Source organism: Euprymna scolopes, chromosome 3 (assembly GCF_053919585.1).
Source record: "Euprymna scolopes isolate OS-2025 chromosome 3, ASM5391958v1, whole genome shotgun sequence".
In the NCBI taxonomy this organism is placed as follows: Eukaryota; Metazoa; Mollusca; class Cephalopoda; order Sepiida; family Sepiolidae; genus Euprymna; species Euprymna scolopes.
In genome coordinates, this window is record NC_136484.1 from 85,995,997 (window position 1) to 86,018,697 (window position 22,701).

The 22,701-nt window shown below is 24.7% G+C and overlaps 1 protein-coding gene across 2 annotated transcripts in view; it reads right to left on the reverse strand.

Annotated features, from left to right (window-relative positions):
* Positions 1-22,701, reverse strand: part of LOC145256923 (hypoxia-inducible factor 1-alpha-like) — a 162,101-nt gene that overhangs the window by 79,767 nt on the left and 59,633 nt on the right. Inside the window, exon 1 of one of the 2 annotated variants that reach the window (XM_080115616.1) lies at positions 16,317-16,494. The exons of the other annotated variant lie outside the window; for it this stretch is intronic. Coding sequence (XP_079971742.1) covers positions 16,317-16,381 — 65 coding nt within the window. The 5' untranslated portion in view covers positions 16,382-16,494. Of the gene's footprint in view, positions 1-16,316; positions 16,495-22,701 lie in introns of those variants that run through there. 2 annotated transcript variants of the gene reach the window in all.

The following is a 22,701-nucleotide window of genomic DNA, read 5'->3' on the forward strand; positions in this document are numbered from 1 at the left end:
TTTATTTTCATTTGTATTTTCATTTGTATTTTCATGTGCATTTTCGTTTGCATTTTCATTTGCATTTTCATTTTTATTTTCATTTGTATTTTCATTTGCATTTTCATTTGCATTTTCATTTGTATTTTCATTTTTATTTTCATTTGTATTTTCATTTGCATTTTCATTTGTATTTTCATTTGCATTTTCATTTGCATTTTCATTTTTATTTTCATTTGTATTTTCATTTGCATTTTCATTTGCATTTTCATTTTTATTTTCATTTGTATTTTCATTTGCATTTTCATTTGCATTTTCATTTGCATTTTCATTTGCATTTTCATTTTTATTTTCATTTTTATTTTCATTTGTATTTTCATTTGTATTTTCATTTGCATTTTCATTTTTATTTTCATTTTTATTTTCATTTTTATTTTCATTTTTATTTTCATTTGCATTTTCATTTTTATTTTCATTTTTATTTTCATTTTTATTTTCATTTTTATTTTCATTTGTATTTTCATTTGTATTTTCATTTGTATTTTCATTTGTATTTTCATTTGTATTTTCATTTGTATTTTCATTTGTATTTTCATTTGTATTTTCATTTGTATTTTCATTTGTATTTTCATTTGTATTTTCATTTGCATTTTCATTTGTATTTTCATTTGTATTTTCATTTGCATTTAATTTGTATTTTCATTTGCCTTTTTATTTGCATTTAATTTGTATTTTCATTTGCATTTTCATTTGCATTTTCATTTGCATTTTCATTTGTATTTTCATTTGCATTTTCATTTTTATTTTCATTTTCATTTTTATTTTCATTTTTATTTTCATTTGCATTTTCATTTTTATTTTCATTTGTATTTTCATTTGCATTTTTATTTGCATTTTCATTTTTATTTTCATTTGTATTTTCATTTGCATTTTCATTTGCATTTTCATTTTTATTTTCATTTGTATTTTCATTTGCATTTTCATTTGCATTTTCATTTTTATTTTCATTTGTATTTTCATTTGCATTTTCATTTGCATTTTCATTTTTATTTTCATTTGTATTTTCATTTGCATTTTCATTTTTATTTTCATTTGTATTTTCATTTGCATTTTCATTTTTATTTTCATTTTTATTTTCATTGGTATTTTCATTTGCATTTTCATTTGCATTTTCATTTTTATTTTCATTTGTATTTTCATTTTTATTTTCATTTTTATTTTCATTTGTATTTTCATTTGTATTTTCATTTTTATTTTCATTTGTATTTTCATTTTTATTTTCATTTGTATTTTCATTTGCATTTTCATTTTTATTTTCATTTGTATTTTCATTTTTATTTTCATTTGTATTTTCATTTTTATTTTCATTTTTATTTTCATTTGCATTTTCATTTGTATTTTCATTTGCATTTTTATTTGCATTTTCATTTTTATTTTCATTTGTATTTTCATTTGCATTTTCATTTGCATTTTCATTTGCATTTTCATTTTTATTTTCATTTGTATTTTCATTTGCATTTTCATTTTTATTTTCATTTTTATTTTCATTTGTATTTTCATTTGCATTTTCATTTGTATTTTCATTTGCATTTTCATTTGCATTTTCATTTTTATTTTCATTTGTATTTTCATTTGCATTTTCATTTGCATTTTCATTTTTATTTTCATTTGTATTTTCATTTTTATTTTCATTTGTATTTTCATTTGCATTTTCATTTGCATTTTCATTTGCATTTTCATTTTTATTTTCATTTGTATTTTCATTTGTATTTTCATTTTTATTTTCATTTGCATTTTCATTTTTATTTTCATTTTTATTTTCATTTGTTTTTTCATTTGTATTTTCATTTTTATTTTCATTTTTATTTTCATTTGTATTTTCATTTTTATTTTCATTTGTATTTTCATTTGTATTTTCATTTGTATTTTCATTTTTATTTTCATTTGTATTTTCATTTGTATTTTCATTTGCATTTTCATTTGTATTTTCATTTTTATTTTCATTTGCATTTAATTTGTATTTTCATTTGCATTTTGATTTGCATTTAATTTGTATTTTCATTTGCATTTTCATTTGCATTTTCATTTGCATTTTCATTTGTATTTTCATTTGCATTTTCATTTTTATTTTCATTTTCATTTTTATTTTCCTTTTTTATTTTTCATTTGCATTTTCATTTTTATTTTCATTTGTATTTTCATTTGCATTTTTATTTGCATTTTCGTTTTTATTTTCATTTGTATTTTCATTTGCATTTTCATTTGCATTTTCATTTTTATTTTCATTTGTATTTTCATTTGCATTTTCATTTGCATTTTCATTTGCATTTTCATTTGTATTTTCATTTGTATTTTCATTTGCATTTTCATTTTTATTTTCATTTGTATTTTCATTTGCATTTTCATTTTTATTTTCATTTTTATTTTCATTTGTATTTTCATTTGCATTTTCATTTGCATTTTCATTTTTATTTTCATTTGTATTTTCATTTTTATTTTCATTTTTATTTTCATTTGTATTTTCATTTTTATTTTCATTTGTATTTTCATTTGCATTTTCATTTTTATTTTCATTTGTATTTTCATTTTTATTTTCATTTTTATTTTCATTTTTATTTTCATTTGTATTTTCATTTGCATTTTTATTTGCATTTTCATTTTTATTTTCATTTGTATTTTCATTTGCATTTTCATTTGCATTTTCATTTGTATTTTCATTTGCATTTTCATTTTTATTTTCATTTTTATTTTCATTTGCATTTTCATTTTTATTTTCATTTTTATTTTCATTTTTATTTTCATTTTTATTTTCATTTTTATTTTCATTTGTATTTTCATTTGTATTTTCATTTGCATTTTTATTTGCATTTTCATTTTTATTTTCATTTGTATTTTCATTTGCATTTTCATTTGCATTTTCATTTTTATTTTCATTTGCATTTTCATTTGCATTTTCATTTTTATTTTCATTTGTATTTTCATTTGCATTTTCATTTGCATTTTCATTTTTATTTTCATTTGTATTTTCATTTGCATTTTCATTTTTATTTTCATTTTTATTTTCATTTGTATTTTCATTTGCATTTTCATTTGCATTTTCATTTTTATTTTCATTTGTATTTTAATTTTTACTTTCATTTGTATTTTCATTTGTATTTTCATTTGCATTTTCATTTTTATTTTCATTTTTATTTTCATTTGTATTTTCATTTGCATTTTCATTTCCATTTTCATTTTTATTTTCATTTGTATTTTCATTTGCATTTTCATTTTTATTTTCATTTTTATTTTCATTTGCATTTTCATTTTTATTTTCATTTTTATTTTCATTTGCATTTTCATTTTTATTTTCATTTGTATTTTCATTTGTATTTTCATTTGCATTTTTATTTTTATTTTCATTTGTATTTTCATTTTTATTTTCATTTTTATTTTCATTTTTATTTTCATTTGTATTTTCATTTGTATTTTCATTTGCATTTTCATTTTTATTTTCATTTTTATTTTCATTTGTATTTTCATTTTTATTTTCATTTGCATTTTCATTTTTATTTTCATTTGTATTTTCATTTGAATTTTCATTTTTATTTGCATTTGTATTTTCATTTGTATTTTCATTTGCATTTTTATTTGCATTTTCATTTTTATTTTCATTTGTATTTTCATTTGCATTTTCATTTGCATTTTCATTTGTATTTTCATTTGTATTTTCATTTGTATTTTCATTTGCATTTTCATTTGTATTTTCATTTGCATTTTCATTTGCATTTTCATTTTTATTTTCATTTGTATTTTCATTTGCATTTTCATTTGCATTTTCATTTTTATTTTCATTTGTATTTTCATTTTTATTTTCATTTTTATTTTCATTTGCATTTTCATTTTTATTTTCATTTTTATTTTCATTTGCATTTTCATTTTTATTTTCATTTGTATTTTCATTTGTATTTTCATTTGTATTTTCATTTGCATTTTTATTTGCATTTTCATTTGCATTTTCATTTGCATTTTTATTTGCATTTTCATTTTTATTTTCATTTGTATTTTCATTTGCATTTTCATTTGCATTTTCATTTTTATTTTCATTTGTATTTTCATTTGCATTTTCATTTTTATTTTCATTTTTATTTTCATTTGCATTTTCATTTGCATTTTCATTTTTATTTTCATTTGTATTTTCATTTTTATTTTCATTTTTATTTTCATTTGTATTTTCATTTGTATTTTCATTTTTATTTTCATTTTTATTTTCATTTGTATTTTCATTTGCATTTTCATTTGCATTTTCATTTTTATTTTCATTTGTATTTTCATTTGCATTTTCATTTTTATTTTCATTTTTATTTTCATTTGCATTTTCATTTTTATTTTCATTTTTATTTTCATTTGCATTTTCATTTTTATTTTCATTTGTATTTTCATTTGTATTTTCATTTGCATTTTTATTTTTATTTTCATTTTTATTTTCATTTTTATTTTCATTTTTATTTTCATTTTTATTTTCATTTTTATTTTCATTTGTATTTTCATTTTTATTTTCATTTGCATTTTCATTTTTATTTTCATTTTTATTTTCATTTTTATTTTCATTTGTATTTTCATTTTTATTTTCATTTGCATTTTCATATTTATTTTCATTTGTATTTTCATTTGTATTTTCATTTGCATTTTCATTTTTATTTGCATTTGTATTTTCATTTGTATTTTCATTTGCATTTTTATTTGTATTTTCATTTTTATTTTCATTTGTATTTTCATTTGCATTTTCATTTGCATTTTCATTTGTATTTTCATTTTTATTTTCATTTGTATTTTCATTTGCATTTTCATTTGTATTTTCATTTGCATTTTCATTTGCATTTTCATTTGTATTTTCATTTGTATTTTCATTTGTATTTTCATTTTTATTTTCATTTGCATTTTCATTTGCATTTTCATTTTTATTTTCATTTTTATTTTCATTTTTATTTTCATTTGTATTTTCATTTTTATTTTCATTTGCATTTTCATTTTTATTTTCATTTGTATTTTCATTTGTATTTTCATTTGCATTTTCATTTTTATTTGCATTTGTATTTTCATTTGTATTTTCATTTGCATTTTTATTTGCATTTTCATTTTTATTTTCATTTGTATTTTCATTTGCATTTTCATTTGCATTTTCATTTGTATTTTCATTTTTATTTTCATTTGTATTTTCATTTGCATTTTCATTTGTATTTTCATTTGCATTTTCATTTGCATTTTCATTTTTATTTTCATTTTTATTTTCATTTGTATTTTCATTTGCATTTTCATTTGCATTTTCATTTGTATTTTCATTTGTATTTTCATTTGCATTTTCATTTGTATTTTCATTTTATTTTCATTTGCATTTTCATTTGCATTTTCATTTGCATTTTCATTTGTATTTTCATTTGTATTTTCATTTTTATTTTCATTTGCATTTTCATTTGTATTTTCATTTTTATTTTCATTTGCATTTTCATTTTTATTTTCATTTTTATTTTCATTTGTATTTTCATTTTTATTTTCATTTGCATTTTCATTTTTATTTTCATTTTTATTTTCATTTGCATTTTCATTTTTATTTTCATTTGTATTTTCATTTGTATTTTCATTTGTATTTTCATTTGCATTTTTATTTGCATTTTCATTTTTATTTTCATTTGTATTTTCATTTGCATTTTCATTTGCATTTTCATTTGCATTTTCATTTGCATTTTCATTTTTATTTTCATTTTTATTTTCATTTGTATTTTCATTTGCATTTTCATTTGTATTTTCATTTTTATTTTCATTTGTATTTTCATTTGCATTTTCATTTGTATTTTCATTTGCATTTTCATTTGCATTTTCATTTTTATTTTCATTTGTATTTTCATTTGCATTTTCATTTGCATTTTCATTTTTATTTTCATTTTTATTTTCATTTGTATTTTCATTTTTATTTTCATTTTTATTTTCATTTGTATTTTCATTTTTATTTTCATTTGCATTTTCATTTGTATTTTCATTTTTATTTTCATTTGCATTTTCATTTGCATTTTCATTTTTATTTTCATTTGTATTTTCATTTTTATTTTCATTTGTATTTTCATTTGTATTTTCATTTGTATTTTCATTTGTATTTTCATTTGTATTTTCATTTTTATTTTCATTTGTATTTTCATTTTTTTTCATTTTTATTTTCATTTGCATTTTCATTTGCATTTTCATTTGCATTTTCATTTGCATTTTCATTTTTATTTTCATTTTTATTTTCATTTGCATTTTCATTTTTATTTTCATTTTTATTTTCATTTTTATTTTCATTTGTATTTTCATTTGTATTTTCATTTGTATTTTCATTTGCATTTTCATTTGCATTTTCATTTTTATTTTCATTTTTATTTTCATTTGCATTTTCATTTTTATTTTCATTTGCATTTTCATTTGTATTTTAATTTGCATTTTTATTTGCATTTAATTTGTATTTTCATTTGTATTTTCATTTGCAGTTTCATTTGCATTTTCATTTGTATTTTCATTTTATTTTCATTTGCAGTTTCATTTGCATTTTCATTTGTATTTTCATTTGTATTTTCGTTTGCAGTTTCATTTGCATTTTCATTTGTATTTTCATTTGCAGTTTCATTTGCATTTTCATTTGTATTTTCATTTGCATTTTCATTTGTATTTTCATTTGCATTTTCATTTGCATTTTCATTTGCATTTTCATTTGTATTTTCATTTGCATTTTCATTTGCATTTTCATTTTTATTTTCATTTGTATTTTCATTTGTATTTTCATTTGCATTTTTATTTTTATTTTCATTTTTATTTTCATTTGTATTTTCATTTTTATTTTCATTTGCATTTTCATTTTTATTTTCATTTTTATTTTCATTTGTATTTTCATTTTTATTTTCATTTGCATTTTCATTTTTATTTTCATTTGCATTTTCATTTTTATTTTCATTTGTATTTTCATTTTTATTTTCATTTTTATTTGCATTTGTATTTTCATTTTTATTTTCATTTGCATTTTTATTTGCATTTTCATTTTTATTTTCATTTGTATTTTCATTTTTATTTTCATTTTTATTTTCATTTGCATTTTCATTTTTATTTTCATTTTTATTTTCATTTGCATTTTCATTTTTATTTTCATTTGTATTTTCATTTGTATTTTCATTTGTATTTTCATTTGCATTTTTATTTGCATTTTCATTTTTATTTTCATTTGTATTTTCATTTGCATTTTCATTTGCATTTTCATTTGCATTTTCATTTTTATTTTCATTTTTATTTTCATTTGTATTTTCATTTGCATTTTCATTTGTATTTTCAGTTTTATTTTCATTTGTATTTTCATTTGCATTTTCATTTGTATTTTCATTTGCATTTTCATTTTTATTTTCATTTGTATTTTCATTTGCATTTTCATTTGCATTTTCATTTTTATTTTCATTTGTATTTTCATTTTTATTTTCATTTTTATTTTCATTTGTATTTTCATTTTTATTTTCATTTGCATTTTCATTTGTATTTTCATTTTTATTTTCATTTGCATTTTCATTTGCATTTTCATTTTTATTTTCATTTGTATTTTCATTTTTATTTTCATTTGTATTTTCATTTGTATTTTCATTTGTATTTTCATTTGTATTTTCATTTTTATTTTCATTTGTATTTTCATTTTTATTTTCATTTGTATTTTCATTTGTATTTTCATTTGTATTTTCATTTGCATTTTCATTTGTATTTTCATTTGTATTTTCATTTTTATTTTCATTTGTATTTTCATTTTTTTTCATTTGCATTTTCATTTGCATTTTCATTTGCATTTTCATTTGCATTTTCATTTTTATTTTCATTTTTATTTTCATTTGCATTTTCATTTGCATTTTCATTTTTATTTTCATTTTTATTTTCATTTGCATTTTCATTTGCATTTTCATTTTTATTTTCATTTTTATTTTCATTTTTATTTTCATTTTTATTTTCATTTGTATTTTCATTTGTATTTTCATTTGTATTTTCATTTGTATTTTCATTTGCATTTTCATTTGCATTTTCATTTTTATTTTCATTTGTATTTTCATTTTTATTTTCATTTGCATTTTCATTTGTATTTTCATTTTTATTTTCATTTGCATTTTCATTTTTATTTTCATTTTTATTTTCATTTGTATTTTCATTTTTATTTTCATTTTTATTTTCATTTGCATTTTCATTTTTATTTTCATTTTTATTTTCATTTGCATTTTCATTTTTATTTTCATTTGTATTTTCATTTGTATTTTCATTTGTATTTTCATTTGCATTTTTATTTGCATTTTCATTTTTATTTTCATTTGTATTTTCATTTGCATTTTCATTTGCATTTTCATTTGCATTTTCATTTTTATTTTCATTTTTATTTTCATTTTTATTTTCATTTTTATTTTCATTTGTATTTTCATTTGCATTTTCATTTGTATTTTCATTTTTATTTTCATTTGTATTTTCATTTGCATTTTCATTTGTATTTTCATTTGCATTTTCATTTTTATTTTCATTTGTATTTTCATTTGCATTTTCATTTGCATTTTCATTTTTATTTTCATTTGTATTTTCATTTTTATTTTCATTTTTATTTTCATTTGTATTTTCATTTTTATTTTCATTTGCATTTTCATTTGTATTTTCATTTTTATTTTCATTTGCATTTTCATTTGCATTTTCATTTTTATTTTCATTTGTATTTTCATTTTTATTTTCATTTGTATTTTCATTTGTATTTTCATTTGTATTTTCATTTGTATTTTCATTTGTATTTTCATTTGTATTTTCATTTGTATTTTCATTTGTATTTTCATTTGTATTTTCATTTTTATTTTCATTTGTATTTTCATTTTTTTTCATTTTTATTTTCATTTGCATTTTCATTTGCATTTTCATTTGCATTTTCATTTGCATTTTCATTTTTATTTTCATTTTTATTTTCATTTGCATTTTCATTTTTATTTTCATTTTTATTTTCATTTTTATTTTCATTTTTATTTTCATTTGCATTTTCATTTTTATTTTCATTTGTATTTTCATTTGCATTTTTATTTGCATTTAATTTGTATTTTCATTTGTATTTTCATTTGCAGTTTCATTTGCATTTTCATTTGTATTTTCATTTTATTTTCATTTGCAGTTTCATTTGCATTTTCATTTGTATTTTCATTTGCATTTTCATTTGTATTTTCATTTGTATTTTCGTTTGCAGTTTCATTTGCATTTTCATTTGTATTTTCATTTGCAGTTTCATTTGCATTTTCATTTGTATTTTCATTTGCATTTTCATTTGTATTTTCATTTGTATTTTCATTTTTATTTTCATTTGTATTTTCATTTGTATTTTCATTTGTATTTTCATTTGTATTTTCATTTGCATTTTCATTTGTATTTTCATTTTTATTTTCATTTGCATTTTAATTTGTATTTTCATTTGCATTTTTATTTGCATTTAATTTGTATTTTCATTTGTATTTTCATTTGCAGTTTCATTTGCATTTTCATTTGCATTTTCATTTGCATTTTTATTTTTATTTTCATTTGTATTTTCATTTTTATTTTCATTTGTATTTTCATTTGCATTTTCATTTTTATTTTCATTTGTATTTTCATTTGTATTTTCATTTGCATTTTTATTTGCATTTAATTTGTATTTTCATTTGTATTTTCATTTGCATTTCATTTGTATTTTCATTTGCATTTTTATTTGCATTTAATTTGTATTTTCATTTGCATTTTCATTTGCATTTTCATTTTTATTTTCATTTGTATTTTCATTTGTATTTTCATTTGTATTTTCATTTGTATTTTCATTTGCATTTTTATTTGTATTTTCATTTGTATTTTCATTTGTATTTTCATTTGTATTTTCATGTGTATTTGTATTTTTATTTTCATTTGTATTTTCATTTGTATTTTCATTTTTATTTTCATTTTTATTTTCATTTGTATTTTCATTTGTATTTTCATTTGTATTTTCATTTGCATTTTCATTTGTATTTTCATTTTTATTTTCATTTGCATTTTCATTTGTATTTTCATTTGCATTTTTATTTGCATTTAATTTGTATTTTCATTTGTATTTTCATTTGCAGTTTCATTTGCATTTTCATTTGCATTTTCATTTGCATTTTTATTTTTATTTTCATTTGTATTTTCATTTTTATTTTCATTTGTATTTTCATTTGCATTTTCATTTTTATTTTCATTTGTATTTTCATTTGTATTTTCATTTGCATTTTTATTTGCATTTAATTTGTATTTTCATTTGTATTTTCATTTGCATTTCATTTGTATTTTCATTTGCATTTTTATTTGCATTTAATTTGTATTTTCATTTGCATTTTCATTTGCATTTTCATTTGTATTTTCATTTGTATTTTCATTTGTATTTTCATTTGCATTTTTATTTGTATTTTCATTTGTATTTTCATTTGTATTTTCATTTGTATTTTCATGTGTATTTGTATTTTTATTTTTATTTGTATTTTCATTTGTATTTTCATTTTTATTTTCATTTTTATTTTCATTTGTATTTTCATTTGCAGTTTCATTTGCATTTGCAGTTTCATTTGCATTTTCATTTGCATTTTTATTTTTATTTTCATTTGTATTTTCATTTTTATTTTCATTTTTATTTTCATTTGTATTTTCATTTGCATTTTCATTTGTATTTTCATTTGTATTTTCATTTGTATTTTCATTTGTATTTTCATTTGCATTTTTATTTGCATTTAATTTTTATTTTCATTTGTATTTTCATTTGCATTTCATTTGTATTTTCATTTGCATTTTTATTTGCATTTAATTTGTATTTTCATTTGTATTTTCATTTGTATTTTCATTTGCAGTTTCATTTGCATTTTCATTTGCATTTGCATTTTCATTTGCATTTTCATTTGTATTTTCATTTGTATTTTCATTTGTATTTTCATTTGCATTTTCATTTGCATTTTCATTTGCATTTAATTTGTATTTTCATTTTTATTTTCATTTTCATTTGTATTTTCATTTGCATTTTCATTTGCATTTTTATTTGCATTTAATTTGTATTTTCATTTGTATTTTCATTTGTATTTTCATTAGCATTTTCATTTTTATTTTCATTTGTATTTTCATTTTTATTTTCATTTTCATTTTCATTTGCATTTTCATTTGCATTTTTATTTGCATTTATTTTGTATTTTCATTTGTATTTTCATTTGCATTTTCATTTGCATTTAATTTGTATTTTCATTTGCATTTTCATTTGTATTTTCATTTGCATTTTTATTTGTATTTTCATTTGTATTTTCATTTGCATTTAATTTGTATTTTCATTTGTATTTTCATTTGCATTTAATTTGAATTTTAATTTGAATTTTCATTTGTATTTTCATTTGTATTTTCATTTGTATTTTCATTTGTATTTTCATTTGTATTTTCATTTGCATTTAATTTGAATTTTCATTTGCATTTTCATTTGCATTTTCATTTTATTCTCATTTTATTCTCATTTGTATTCTCATTTACATTTTCAGTTGTATTTTCATTTGTATTTTCATTTGCATTTAATTTGTATTTTCATTTGTATTCTCATTTGCATTTTCATTTGCATTTTCATTTGTATTTTCATTTGCATTTTCATTTGCATTTTCATTTGCATTTTCATTTGCATTTTAATTTGCATTTTCATTTGTATTTTCATTTGTATTTTCATTTGTATTTTCATTTGCATTTTCATTTGTATTTTCATTTGCATTTTCATTTGTATTTTCATTTGCATTTTAATTTGCATTTTCATTTTTATTTGCACCTGCGCAGAGAATATGTTTCGTTTTTAAGAACAACGTTCCTCTTCAAAAACAACATAAAGGATTTGTAACTGTTTATATTATAATGAAAGAAAACTCATTTTAACTGTTAAAAATATCTCTTATAAGACATGTTATTTTAGTTTTTTAATACAATTCAAGAGTTTCTGATACTAAAAATATACTTTCATTCATTATTGATAGCTTGACTGTTCGGCATGTCTCACTTGCACCAATATGTATGACCTCACATTCGATCACACAAGCCTCCTTACTTTACAACGACCACGGCCCAACTCTCTCCCTGACTTTCATTAACAATGTTCCAGAAATAATCATGTAGTGACATATACACAGACAACGCAATTGTCTATGACAAGACATTGAAGAGCACTGGCAATTAAGATCTGTTGAGTCTCTGTCTATCTGTTCCGTTCTGTCTCTCACTTTGGAACATATGCGGTGAGAGAAAAACTAATTTGTTATTGTTAACACCTATAAAACCCGACGCTTCCAACTTTTCACCACCAACATTTAGATACATATTTTGCTCTAGTCAAAATGAATACTTCTCTCCTTGAAGCAGTCCTAAAAAAGCAACTTTCACTCCAGGTCTAAAACAGAAGCCTGTATGCAGTCTGATGCTGAAGTCACTAGAAAAATGTTGAATTATTCTACCCCCCCCCAAATACCTGACTCGCAATGCAATCCTCTACATATATAAACGTCAGATACGTTTTAAGGCAAGTATTGCTGCCATATTTAGAGGAGTGTCGCATATTTGGAGAGAGCCACATTTCTTTCTAAGACAGAATACAACATTGACTTTGAAATCTATTCTGTTCCTTACAGCCTCCGTCTCACAGAAGAGATGTTGCTAGTCTCTCTCTTAATTTCTATGAAATATGCTCGATTGAGCTTCCTGCACTTATTCCTTGTATGAAGACGATTACAGCAAGAACTCGTTTTCTACCATAACGAGAAAAATCTTTTCGCCCTGACTGTATGTGACTAGTGTCAAGCGGGATTTCCATTAACAGATATTTCTTGTATGAGCTTGCCGTCTGTGTAGCACATTTGTACAGGATTGTTTCCTTGTAGATTACAGCATGGTCATTTTCAAATCTAATGTTAACAAATAGTTAACTCCTGACACAATGCTTTCATATATAAGGTCAGACACGCTTTAAGTGTTGCAGTTATATTTGGGGAGGTGCCGCTCGGAGCATTCATTTCTGTGAAAACAGATTCCAAAATCGACTTTAAAATCTAGTGGTGGATGATCTATTCTGTTCCTTACAAAAAAGACATTGCTGGTCTCTCGATCCTCTCTTTACTTTCACGGAATGTGCTCAACTGATGTCCAATCTCTGGTTTCTTGTAGGAAGACGTTTACAGCAAGAAATAATTTTCTACCGCAACAACAAAAAAATTAGCGAAATTTCCATAAATGGAGATTCTTTGCAAAGAGCTTTCCGTCAGTGGAATACATTATCACAAGACTGTTTCAGTAGAGACTATAATATGACCAGCTTCAGATCCAATGTTAAATATTTCTCATAAACCGTTCTCATAAATAATCAAACCTAGTTAATTCTATTATTCAGTTCTAATACTGTCATAATATTCTTCATCTTTCAATTTACAATGAACCCTTATGATTGAGTGGCTTATATCCTTGATAAATGGTAACTCACTTCTAAAAATAGTCAAATGTTACAAATTAAAAATAACAAAGAAGAAATCATTAAAAGTTGATACAATTCATTTCAAAATAAAATAATGTACAAAATTTATTTAGTTAAGAAATTAAGAAACACTATACTCAATAAGTTTCGGACCTGACATTTACATGTTACCACTAATATAAAAACAAACATCCATATAATTTTAATAAAGTACTATCCTTCAAATGGATTGGATTATAAGTTTACAAATTACATATGAATGAAGTTACTGTCACAAAACAAAGGGGAAAAAATCTGAACGCAACGTGTTCATCATGCAACATAGTTTTTTCATGGAAAAAACACTATTTTTGATAAATGTTATTCTGGCTCATCGCAAATGATGCTGATCGCTCAGCTTGCCCAACTTAGGCAGTTGTCCGGTAAACATAAAAATAAAATCTACAACCTTGTTTTGATCGAAGATGTGTGAGATAGCAGAGGAGTTTAAAATATCAGAATGCAATGTATTCACCATTTTGCGTGAAAATTTGTCAAAGAGAAAACTGTCTTCAAAGTGAGTAAAAACATTAATGCGTCGACGATTAGAAGCAGTTTGTAACAGTTTTAACACAAGAATTTTCACCCAAAAACTGATTAAAAAGCTTGCTGCATGTCTGAATACTCTTTATGTAAAATTCGCTGAATAGTTTGCTAGAGACCACAAAGGTAAAATCTTTTGAACTTTGGCAGCAAAAAATTTCGGCCAAAAACCGATTAAAAAGCTTGCCCTATGTCTGAAATGTAAAATTTCAAATCTTTAGACCAAAACAAGTGAGTAATTTGGTAGAGACTGCAGAAGTCATTGTTTTTTAAACTTTGATCCCAATTTTGACCTCCCTAATATTTATTTATTTTTTTTTTGACTCAAATCAAATTATAAAGTTTGATCCATGTCCAAGTAAGCTACATCTAAAATTTCAAGTGTTTAGGCCCAACATTGGCAGAGGAGTTTGGTAGAGTTTTCAAAGGTCAAATCGTCGAACTTTGACCCCTTGACAGCCAAATTTCTGGCCGAAAACAGGTTTAAAAGATTTTCCCAAATCTCAATACCCCTTATGTCAAATCTCGATTCTGTAGACTGAAAATTGACAGAGTAGTTTAATAGGGAAATGTACACACACAGAGACAATTTCAATTTTATAGATATTGATTGACATTTGGACGAATTTATTTTGGTCAGAAGTAGACAATCCAACCGAAAAAAACTCTGCAGTCTGAAATGAAAGAAATCATTCACGCCATTTTCATAAAAAAAAAAAATGCTTTCTTTAATTTTTCTTTCTTCTTCTTATATATCGATTGAACTATTTTCTTTCTTATTTTTTTTAACTTAACCGATTGAAACGTTTTTTTAACTTAACCGATTGAGACTTTTATGCGAATATTAGTGGGAACACTGGGTAAGCGTTTATAAATCGTTTGTTTTTTTTTATTTGCATCCCAAACAAGGATGTTGCGGAGACTGTATAGGGAGTTGAGCAGCAAAATGTCTGTTTCCATTACATATGAACTTCTGCATGTCAGTACATTCAGGAAAGTAGGAACCTGGGAGGAAATTCCAAAGTTTAGTAGTTTGAGGGAAGGAACTATTAGAGGAGAAGGCTTTCCAACATCTAGAGATTTTTACAATGTGGGATATATTTTGCTGCTTGTCGGGTTTGTCAGGGTATTTACGTCGAGGGGATACAGAGGCTTGGAGTTCGCCGAAGCATTTTTCATTAAAATACTTGTAAAATAGGCACAGGAATGCAACATTTCGTCAACGAGACAAAGGTTAGAGTTTGGTTGACAGAGCTGCACCTATCAGATTAGTGCTTCTTTTTTTTTCTAACCCTGTCTATGAGAGAAAGACTAGTAAAAAATGCACCAGCTCAAATGTGGCCACAATACTCCATACATGGGCATATGGTGGCCTTATAGGGGCACAGAATACTCTCAGGCGAAAATAACTCTAGCACGCTAAAGAGAACCGACGTTATTCACAGCAGCCTTGGCAATGCTCTCAATATATTTGTTTTAATTCATGTTCCCTGTGAAGGTTAAGCCAATAAGTTTAAATGAAGAGCTTTCAGATGTCATTAGTCACAGCTATCAGTGGTTGAGAAGGTTTTTTGTAATTATTAAAGAGAAGAATATTCTTGGCAGCATTGGAATAAACCCATTTAGGTCCCCATTCCATAACAGATTGGAGGATTTCCTTTAAAGATTCACCTATTGTTCATTCGTTGACATCTTGTTATAGAGCGTGGTGTTCTCAGCAAATAATGTCTCTCAGACACAATTTTATCTGGGGGAGGTCATTTATAAATAAGAGGAATAATAGATGGCCAAGGATCGACCTGTGAGGCACACTCGCATTTATATCATGTTGTTTTGACGTACGACAATCGAGGGAGGGGATCCTTATTTCTAGCCTTGTTGTCGAAATCTTTGACAACAATTTCAAAGATGAAAAAATGTCATTTATTTGATGTAACCCAAATATTAGATTTCACGAATTTTAATGTGAATTGTTCCAAAATCGAATATATACAATTTTGTTGTGATATTTGCGTTATTTACTTAAAAACTATTTACCTGGCAATTATTTTTATGATAAGAAATAGACTATATAAAAACAGATTTAAATTGTTACCATTAATAAATAAATGAAAACGTTCAAATGTTCCCTTTATTTATATAAAATATGTCTTCTTTACGGTAAGAAAAAGGCGTTAATAAGTCACTATTGAATTTCCACAGGATTTTGCTAATCTAAATTTAAGTATGTAATTAGAAAAAATACCTTTCATTAATTGATTTTGTTCCTGTATATCCTTTGTTAAGATTTTCGTGTTTATTCACTGCCATCGATAGGATTTAGCGATTGGAATTAAATGCTCAAGGCACGATTCTTTTCATTTGAGATGCACCCAATCGAAAGATGTTGCATGTGTGTTTATCGTCGTCGTGTAGCTGTGAATTTCTCACGCTTTATTTATTTATTTATTTTTTTTTTACAGAAGGTCAACCTGAAGTTGTTTTTATCAAACGACGCGTGATAAAAAGCGATAAATTTGACATCAAAATGAAACGCAAATTTTGCTATTTCTTATTTTTTATTGTTTCGATTATTTCGTTTTTTATTATTTTAGTATTGAATCTTATAATCACTTATGCGTTTCTTATTCTTCGTCTTTTCCTTACTATTCTATCCTATTTTAAATATTGAGTTAGATTCTGTTTAGTTGATATTATAGAGGCACACGAGAAAATGAATGCCTTTCTTTTAGTTGATGAGCACTGATGAACCGTAATACTTGATTTTTACATTTAAACTTTAATTCAACTCATAAATAACTTTCTAATCGTCCGTTTAAAAGTTTCAGTTTTACTTTGGAATTTAGAAAAGTTACGATATAAAGACGTGTTATGCATTTTTATAATAAAAGATCGACCCGTTTATTCTATAAGAACTGGAAATAAAAATCAATAGCATTAGTGTATACTTCGATTCTCCTCACGCTAAAATCATTATTTCCCATTTCCCGTTATCGCCGAAAAATATTTTAATTAGCAACTAAATTCATACGTTTTTTTTTTTAATTTTAGAGGTTTTGTGAGAATTATATTTTGAAATAATTTTATAAGATAATAAGAATTCTTTTATTAATAAAACTATAAAAACATTACAAAAACTTTAAAAAGAAATTTTTATTTTCAAAAATTAAATAACATTTTGAAAAATTCAAAAAACGAATTACAATAAAGTTCTGATAAAAATAAAGTATAAAATATAAATAAATGCGGACAAATTAAGTTCGGAAGAAGTAAAAGTAAAAAAAAAAGAAAGAAAAAGAAAATAATAAAGTTATAATGTAAATCAACTCAAATTCTAGGAAAATACTTCGTTAGGAATTAGGTGTACCCCAGGATAAAAAGAAACGAAAGTTAATATCCAGTACATTCACATGCAAATTAATCTAGAACATAGATTCCAATGTCTGTGATGAGTCTGAAAAGGCACCGAAGAAGTAATTCGAAGAAGTAATCCAAATCAGAGTTTTTGACTAAGGAAATCCTCGCGAAAGAAACATTTACTAGCATAAAATGTATATTCATCCATATCGAAAGGGGTTTAAAAGGATTTCAAAGCGATGCAGTATAAGTTCAAAAAGGTTCACTCACAATGCAGATATTAAAGTGTCAATTACAATAGAGACGAGCAGTAAAAACCAAGTTAAACCTTTTCTATGATTAAAAAAATTAAGAAAACAGTTTTATTAAAAATAATAGAAAAACTCACAGTATCAAACTAGACTAAATCCGACGTAATATATAAAGCCAATAACTGACTGATCATGCTTAGTAATATTATCCTATCGCCTCCCGTTTTTGATTCGGCACTTCTACCAAAACTGGACGTTTGGCCTTTCAACAAATCAGCTCGTGTGATAGACATAAACAAAATGTCATTCCTCTGCGTATAACGTCATTACAACCGACCAATCAGATCTTATCAACACGTTGTGTAAGAATAAAATTGCAAATTTAAAATATTTATTAAATCACCAAGTGTTGAAGTAAGACATATAAAAATATGATCAATAATTTTTTCCATATAAGCTCTTCTCATCGGAAAGAGAAAAACCAATAAAATAAAAAATTATTTGTTAGTATAACTTGGAAATTTGAATAATCGCAAGCAAAGAAATGTTTTTATCATCTATTTAAATATAAAACATCTCAAGTTTCAAAATTGGGTAAGGAAATCCAATTAGTGCAAGAATCAATATAATTACTATATATATTTTTTAAATATTATTATTCTTGTAGCAACTTAAATTTGTTCTGTCTGTCTGTCTCTCTCTCTCTGTTTTTTTTTAATTCTCTCCACACACACGCGCACACACACATATATATATATATATATATATATATATATATATATATATATATATAAGGCACCGCCAAAAGTGGCCGAAAAATCAAGTTGCTGTTGTTTTTTAAAACGAAATTACATTTATTAAAATCCATTATTTCTGAGTAACTTTTTTTTCCAGAAAGATAAAACCTTAAATTTTATCATATAGAAAACAGAATAATGTAAAACTTTTTCTACTATTTTTAATTAAATTTTAAATGTTAAATTTTCCCAAAAAGTTAACAATTTACATTTTTTGTCTTGCACAAAAAATGTACATAAATATTAAAAAAAAAGGTTTTTGAAATAATTAATTTATTTATTTGTTGTCTAACTAAGATTTAGGATGATTTTCTAAGAGAATATGCAAAAATATTATAATATAAATACCTGGATTTCAAATAATTCCACTTATTCATCTAGGCAACCAGTTACTTCACGTCGATCTAGAGTCTAGATCGACAATGTTTACGTTTGCATTCGATAAAAAGCAAACTATGGAAGACCAAACAGGCCAAAAAAAACTTATTTTTCAGTGACGAAAATGTCAATGTATTATTAACGCTGAGGCTGGCCAGTACCAGATGAGTGACCATTTGTATAAGTTTGGTTTTTAATGTGTATGTGTGTGGGGGCCAGGCTCCCCAAAATAGGGGGGGGCAATTTAAAGCAGAATAAAAAAAAATCATTTCAGCGCGTTTGGTCCACCGTAGTCGAAAGGCGGCAAACGTTTTCAAACGGGATCGAAAAAATGATGCTATTTTTAGCACAAAGGGCCCAATATTTATCGATTTTATTTTGTATCGATTCTTCAAAGCATGCCCTGTTTAATAATGGTCATGCATTATTCGGCTCGCTAAAAAATAATTGTTAATTTATTTATCAAAGATTTTAAAATGGCTTTTTTCGTATAAATATTAAATTTTTTTTTTTTTTGCTTAACTTAAATTAATTATTTTACTTAACATATTCACTTAATTTAACACTTCAAAACTCAAAAGCAGGATAATTAAACACAATCGAAGTTCTGATATTCAGACGTCAAAATAAGGTATGCAAACAATTTTTTTTTCTTTTTTTTTAATCTATAATTCTGTCTCTTACAACAACACAATATGTTGTGTTCAGTTTCAGATGATTATTTTAAGCATATTTGTACCTCTCTCAAAACAAGGGGGGTTGTAAGCAATATATATATATATATATATATATATATATATATATATATATATATATAAATATCGTTTATGAAAACTAAGTACACTGTTATAAAGATCATTCTTCTCTTAATAATTGCTGAAAATTTCGTATTGATCGGATAATTACCTGATTTTTGGTAGATTTTTAAAAAGACGGTCCGCCAAAAAGTACTTACCTGCCTCCCCAGTTTTGGCGGTGCCTAATACATATATATATAATTACATTGTCGATGAACAAATAAAACGGATGCTAGAATCCCTCGAAAACCCTAATAATAATACTAGCGAACACCGCAATGTAAACGCCATTAATATATTTTATCAAAATCAAATGACACCTCACTTTAGAATCGAAGAAAATACAGTTAAAAATATCATAAGAAAATACTTGACGCCTGTTGACGGTAATTCTAAAATTAAATTTATTATCTACTACAAGAAATTTGGAACACAAAACTTTGTGGTTAGAAACAACTCATCACCGGCTATAAAAACGTTGGAACAAACCAATGTAGTGTACAAATTTAAATGCTCTATGGGAGAATGTAACTCCGATAATAACACATACGTTGGGCATACGACGACAACGTTGTCCCGGCGAATAACCATGCATCTAAATGATACTAGTGCTATCACTGCTATATATAAACATTTGATAAAAGAACATAACTGTCCCCCTCCAATTGTAGAAAGATCCTCGTTGACAACATAAAAATTATGCAACATGAAAATATTAAAAAATTAAAAATCATTGAAGCGTCATATATTAGAACCCTCAATCCACTATGATATTGCATTCGAGAAAAGCAGTAACGTTCTAAAATGTCTGGTTGACGGACTTTGTTAAGTGTCCACTAACTTGCGGATTTTACTACTCGAAGTTTTAATCGACCGATATTTTTAATCAACTTTTCATCGACTCTATATATTTCAACTCATCACCTAACGCCGTTTACTGTATATTTTAGTTTTCACTTTTAATTCTCATTTTCGCTCCTTCGCACTTTTACTTCAACACCTGAAGATGATTCGTGGACGAATCGACAGCGCGTGTGACAGTAACAATTATGTAACTTTTATTAATATCTTTGATTTCGATATAAAAAAGATTATACGGAAAATCGAAAAATTAAAAAAAAAAAAAGAATCATAAAGCAAATTGTCTCCGTTGCATTTAATAATGAAAAAAATTCTGCCTAAATATACCAATATATATATATATATATATATATATATATATATATATATATATATATATATATATATATATATATATATAATGTACAAAGTACATAAAAAACCAATACTCCTATGTTATTTAAAAAGGTATAAAGATATTTGTATTTACCACACAAATATATATACAAACATTTAAAGACACATTTCTACAGCTATTTATACAGAGATATATAATAATAGAACTTTGTTGACAGCAAAACAATTGGCGCTGACAACGTTCCAATCTCACTGCTTAAAAAGCTGCAACCAAAACTAACTCTCAATCTTACAAACTGTTCAATCGTTGCTTTTTTTTTTTTTACAAAGGAGTCAACACTTATCAAGGCTCGGAGGATTAAATGTGCGGTAGTCAATGGGACAATATCGTCGTAATCGCTAGAACTGGAAATTTGGTAAATTGGATTATTTAAGGGGACGGCTTATCAAGAACTTGTTACCGTTGGACTTGAAGGCGACCATATTGTAGTCAGCTTGACAGCAGGAAAACGGGAGAGAGTTCCACAAGCGCGTAGTTCTAATAAAGAAGCTTTGCTCATGGAATCTACGTTTAGGTTTAGGAACAGTGGGGGAAATTATTGAGAGTGGTTCCGCTAGACGAGTGTTCTTCGTGAAAGTTTGGCAATTGGGGACCATAGCTTAGAGTCCAAACAAGGACTTGCCATGAAAATAACGATAAAGCAAAGCTCGGTTTACGACGTCTCTTCTGTGAGAAAGAGGTTGCAGAGAAAAGAAAAGGACATCCCACACTAGGTTACGAAGTCTATTTGGAACTCTGTCAAGGCAGGATAAGGTCTTTCTAGCAGCTCCTTGTCAGATGTGGCAACAGTATTCCATCCTTGGACATATTTGGCTCTTATACAGGTAGAGAATTGCATTAGTAGTGAGATATCTACTGGAGTGGTAGAATCATCCCACCACTTTTCCAGCGACCTTGGCAACGAATTTGATATACGTGTTCCATTTCAGATCAGGAGTAAAGGTCAGATCCAGAAGCTTGTAAAAACATGGAGCCAGTCATTTCAATTAATGCCAGACGGGGATCAGTGTTGATAATGTAAAGATAGAAGCTTGGTTTTAGATGCATTAAAATTAACCAGCCACTTTTTTCCCCATTGCACCACGTGCTCAAGATCAGAGGAGAGATAATCAGAGAGAATTTGGTCATTTACGGCCTTTGATATGCTACCATAGATGTTATGTCATCAGCAAAAATGTCTACGAATGATCTAAGGATGTGATTTTGGAGATCATTGATGTAGATCAGAAAGAGAGTTGGACCCAGGATGGACCCCGGGTGCAGACGTCTGTGCACACAAACTGAGAGAGTGGTGGCAACAAGGGGCGGACACAGTAATATTGGATTTGCGAAGAGCTTACTTGCAGATACACGTCGAAAAATCGCTGTGGCCGTACCAGACGGTCAAGATTAAAGGGACACGTTATTGTTTGACGAGGCTAGGGTTCGGCCTGAACGTGGCCCCAAACATCATGACGGCAATCATGCAGGTGATCCGCCGTCAGGACGAAGTCATGCAACAAGCGACATCGTCATATATTATTTGCAATAACCCTTATCCCTGAGTGGCTTCCGGGCCTTGATAAGTGGTGATCACTGTGTAAAAAAAAAAAAAAAAAAAAAAAAAAAATATCGATGACATCTATGTGAACGAGAGCCTCATGCCTGCACAGAAGGTTAAAGAACACTTCGAAAGCTTCGGGCTAATGTGCAAGAAGCCTGAGCGACTGCGAGATGGAACGAAGGTGCTTGGCCTGCGCGTGAGCGGCAGCGCAGACAGACTCTGCTGGGGAAGAGGTGGTGACGTCCCGGA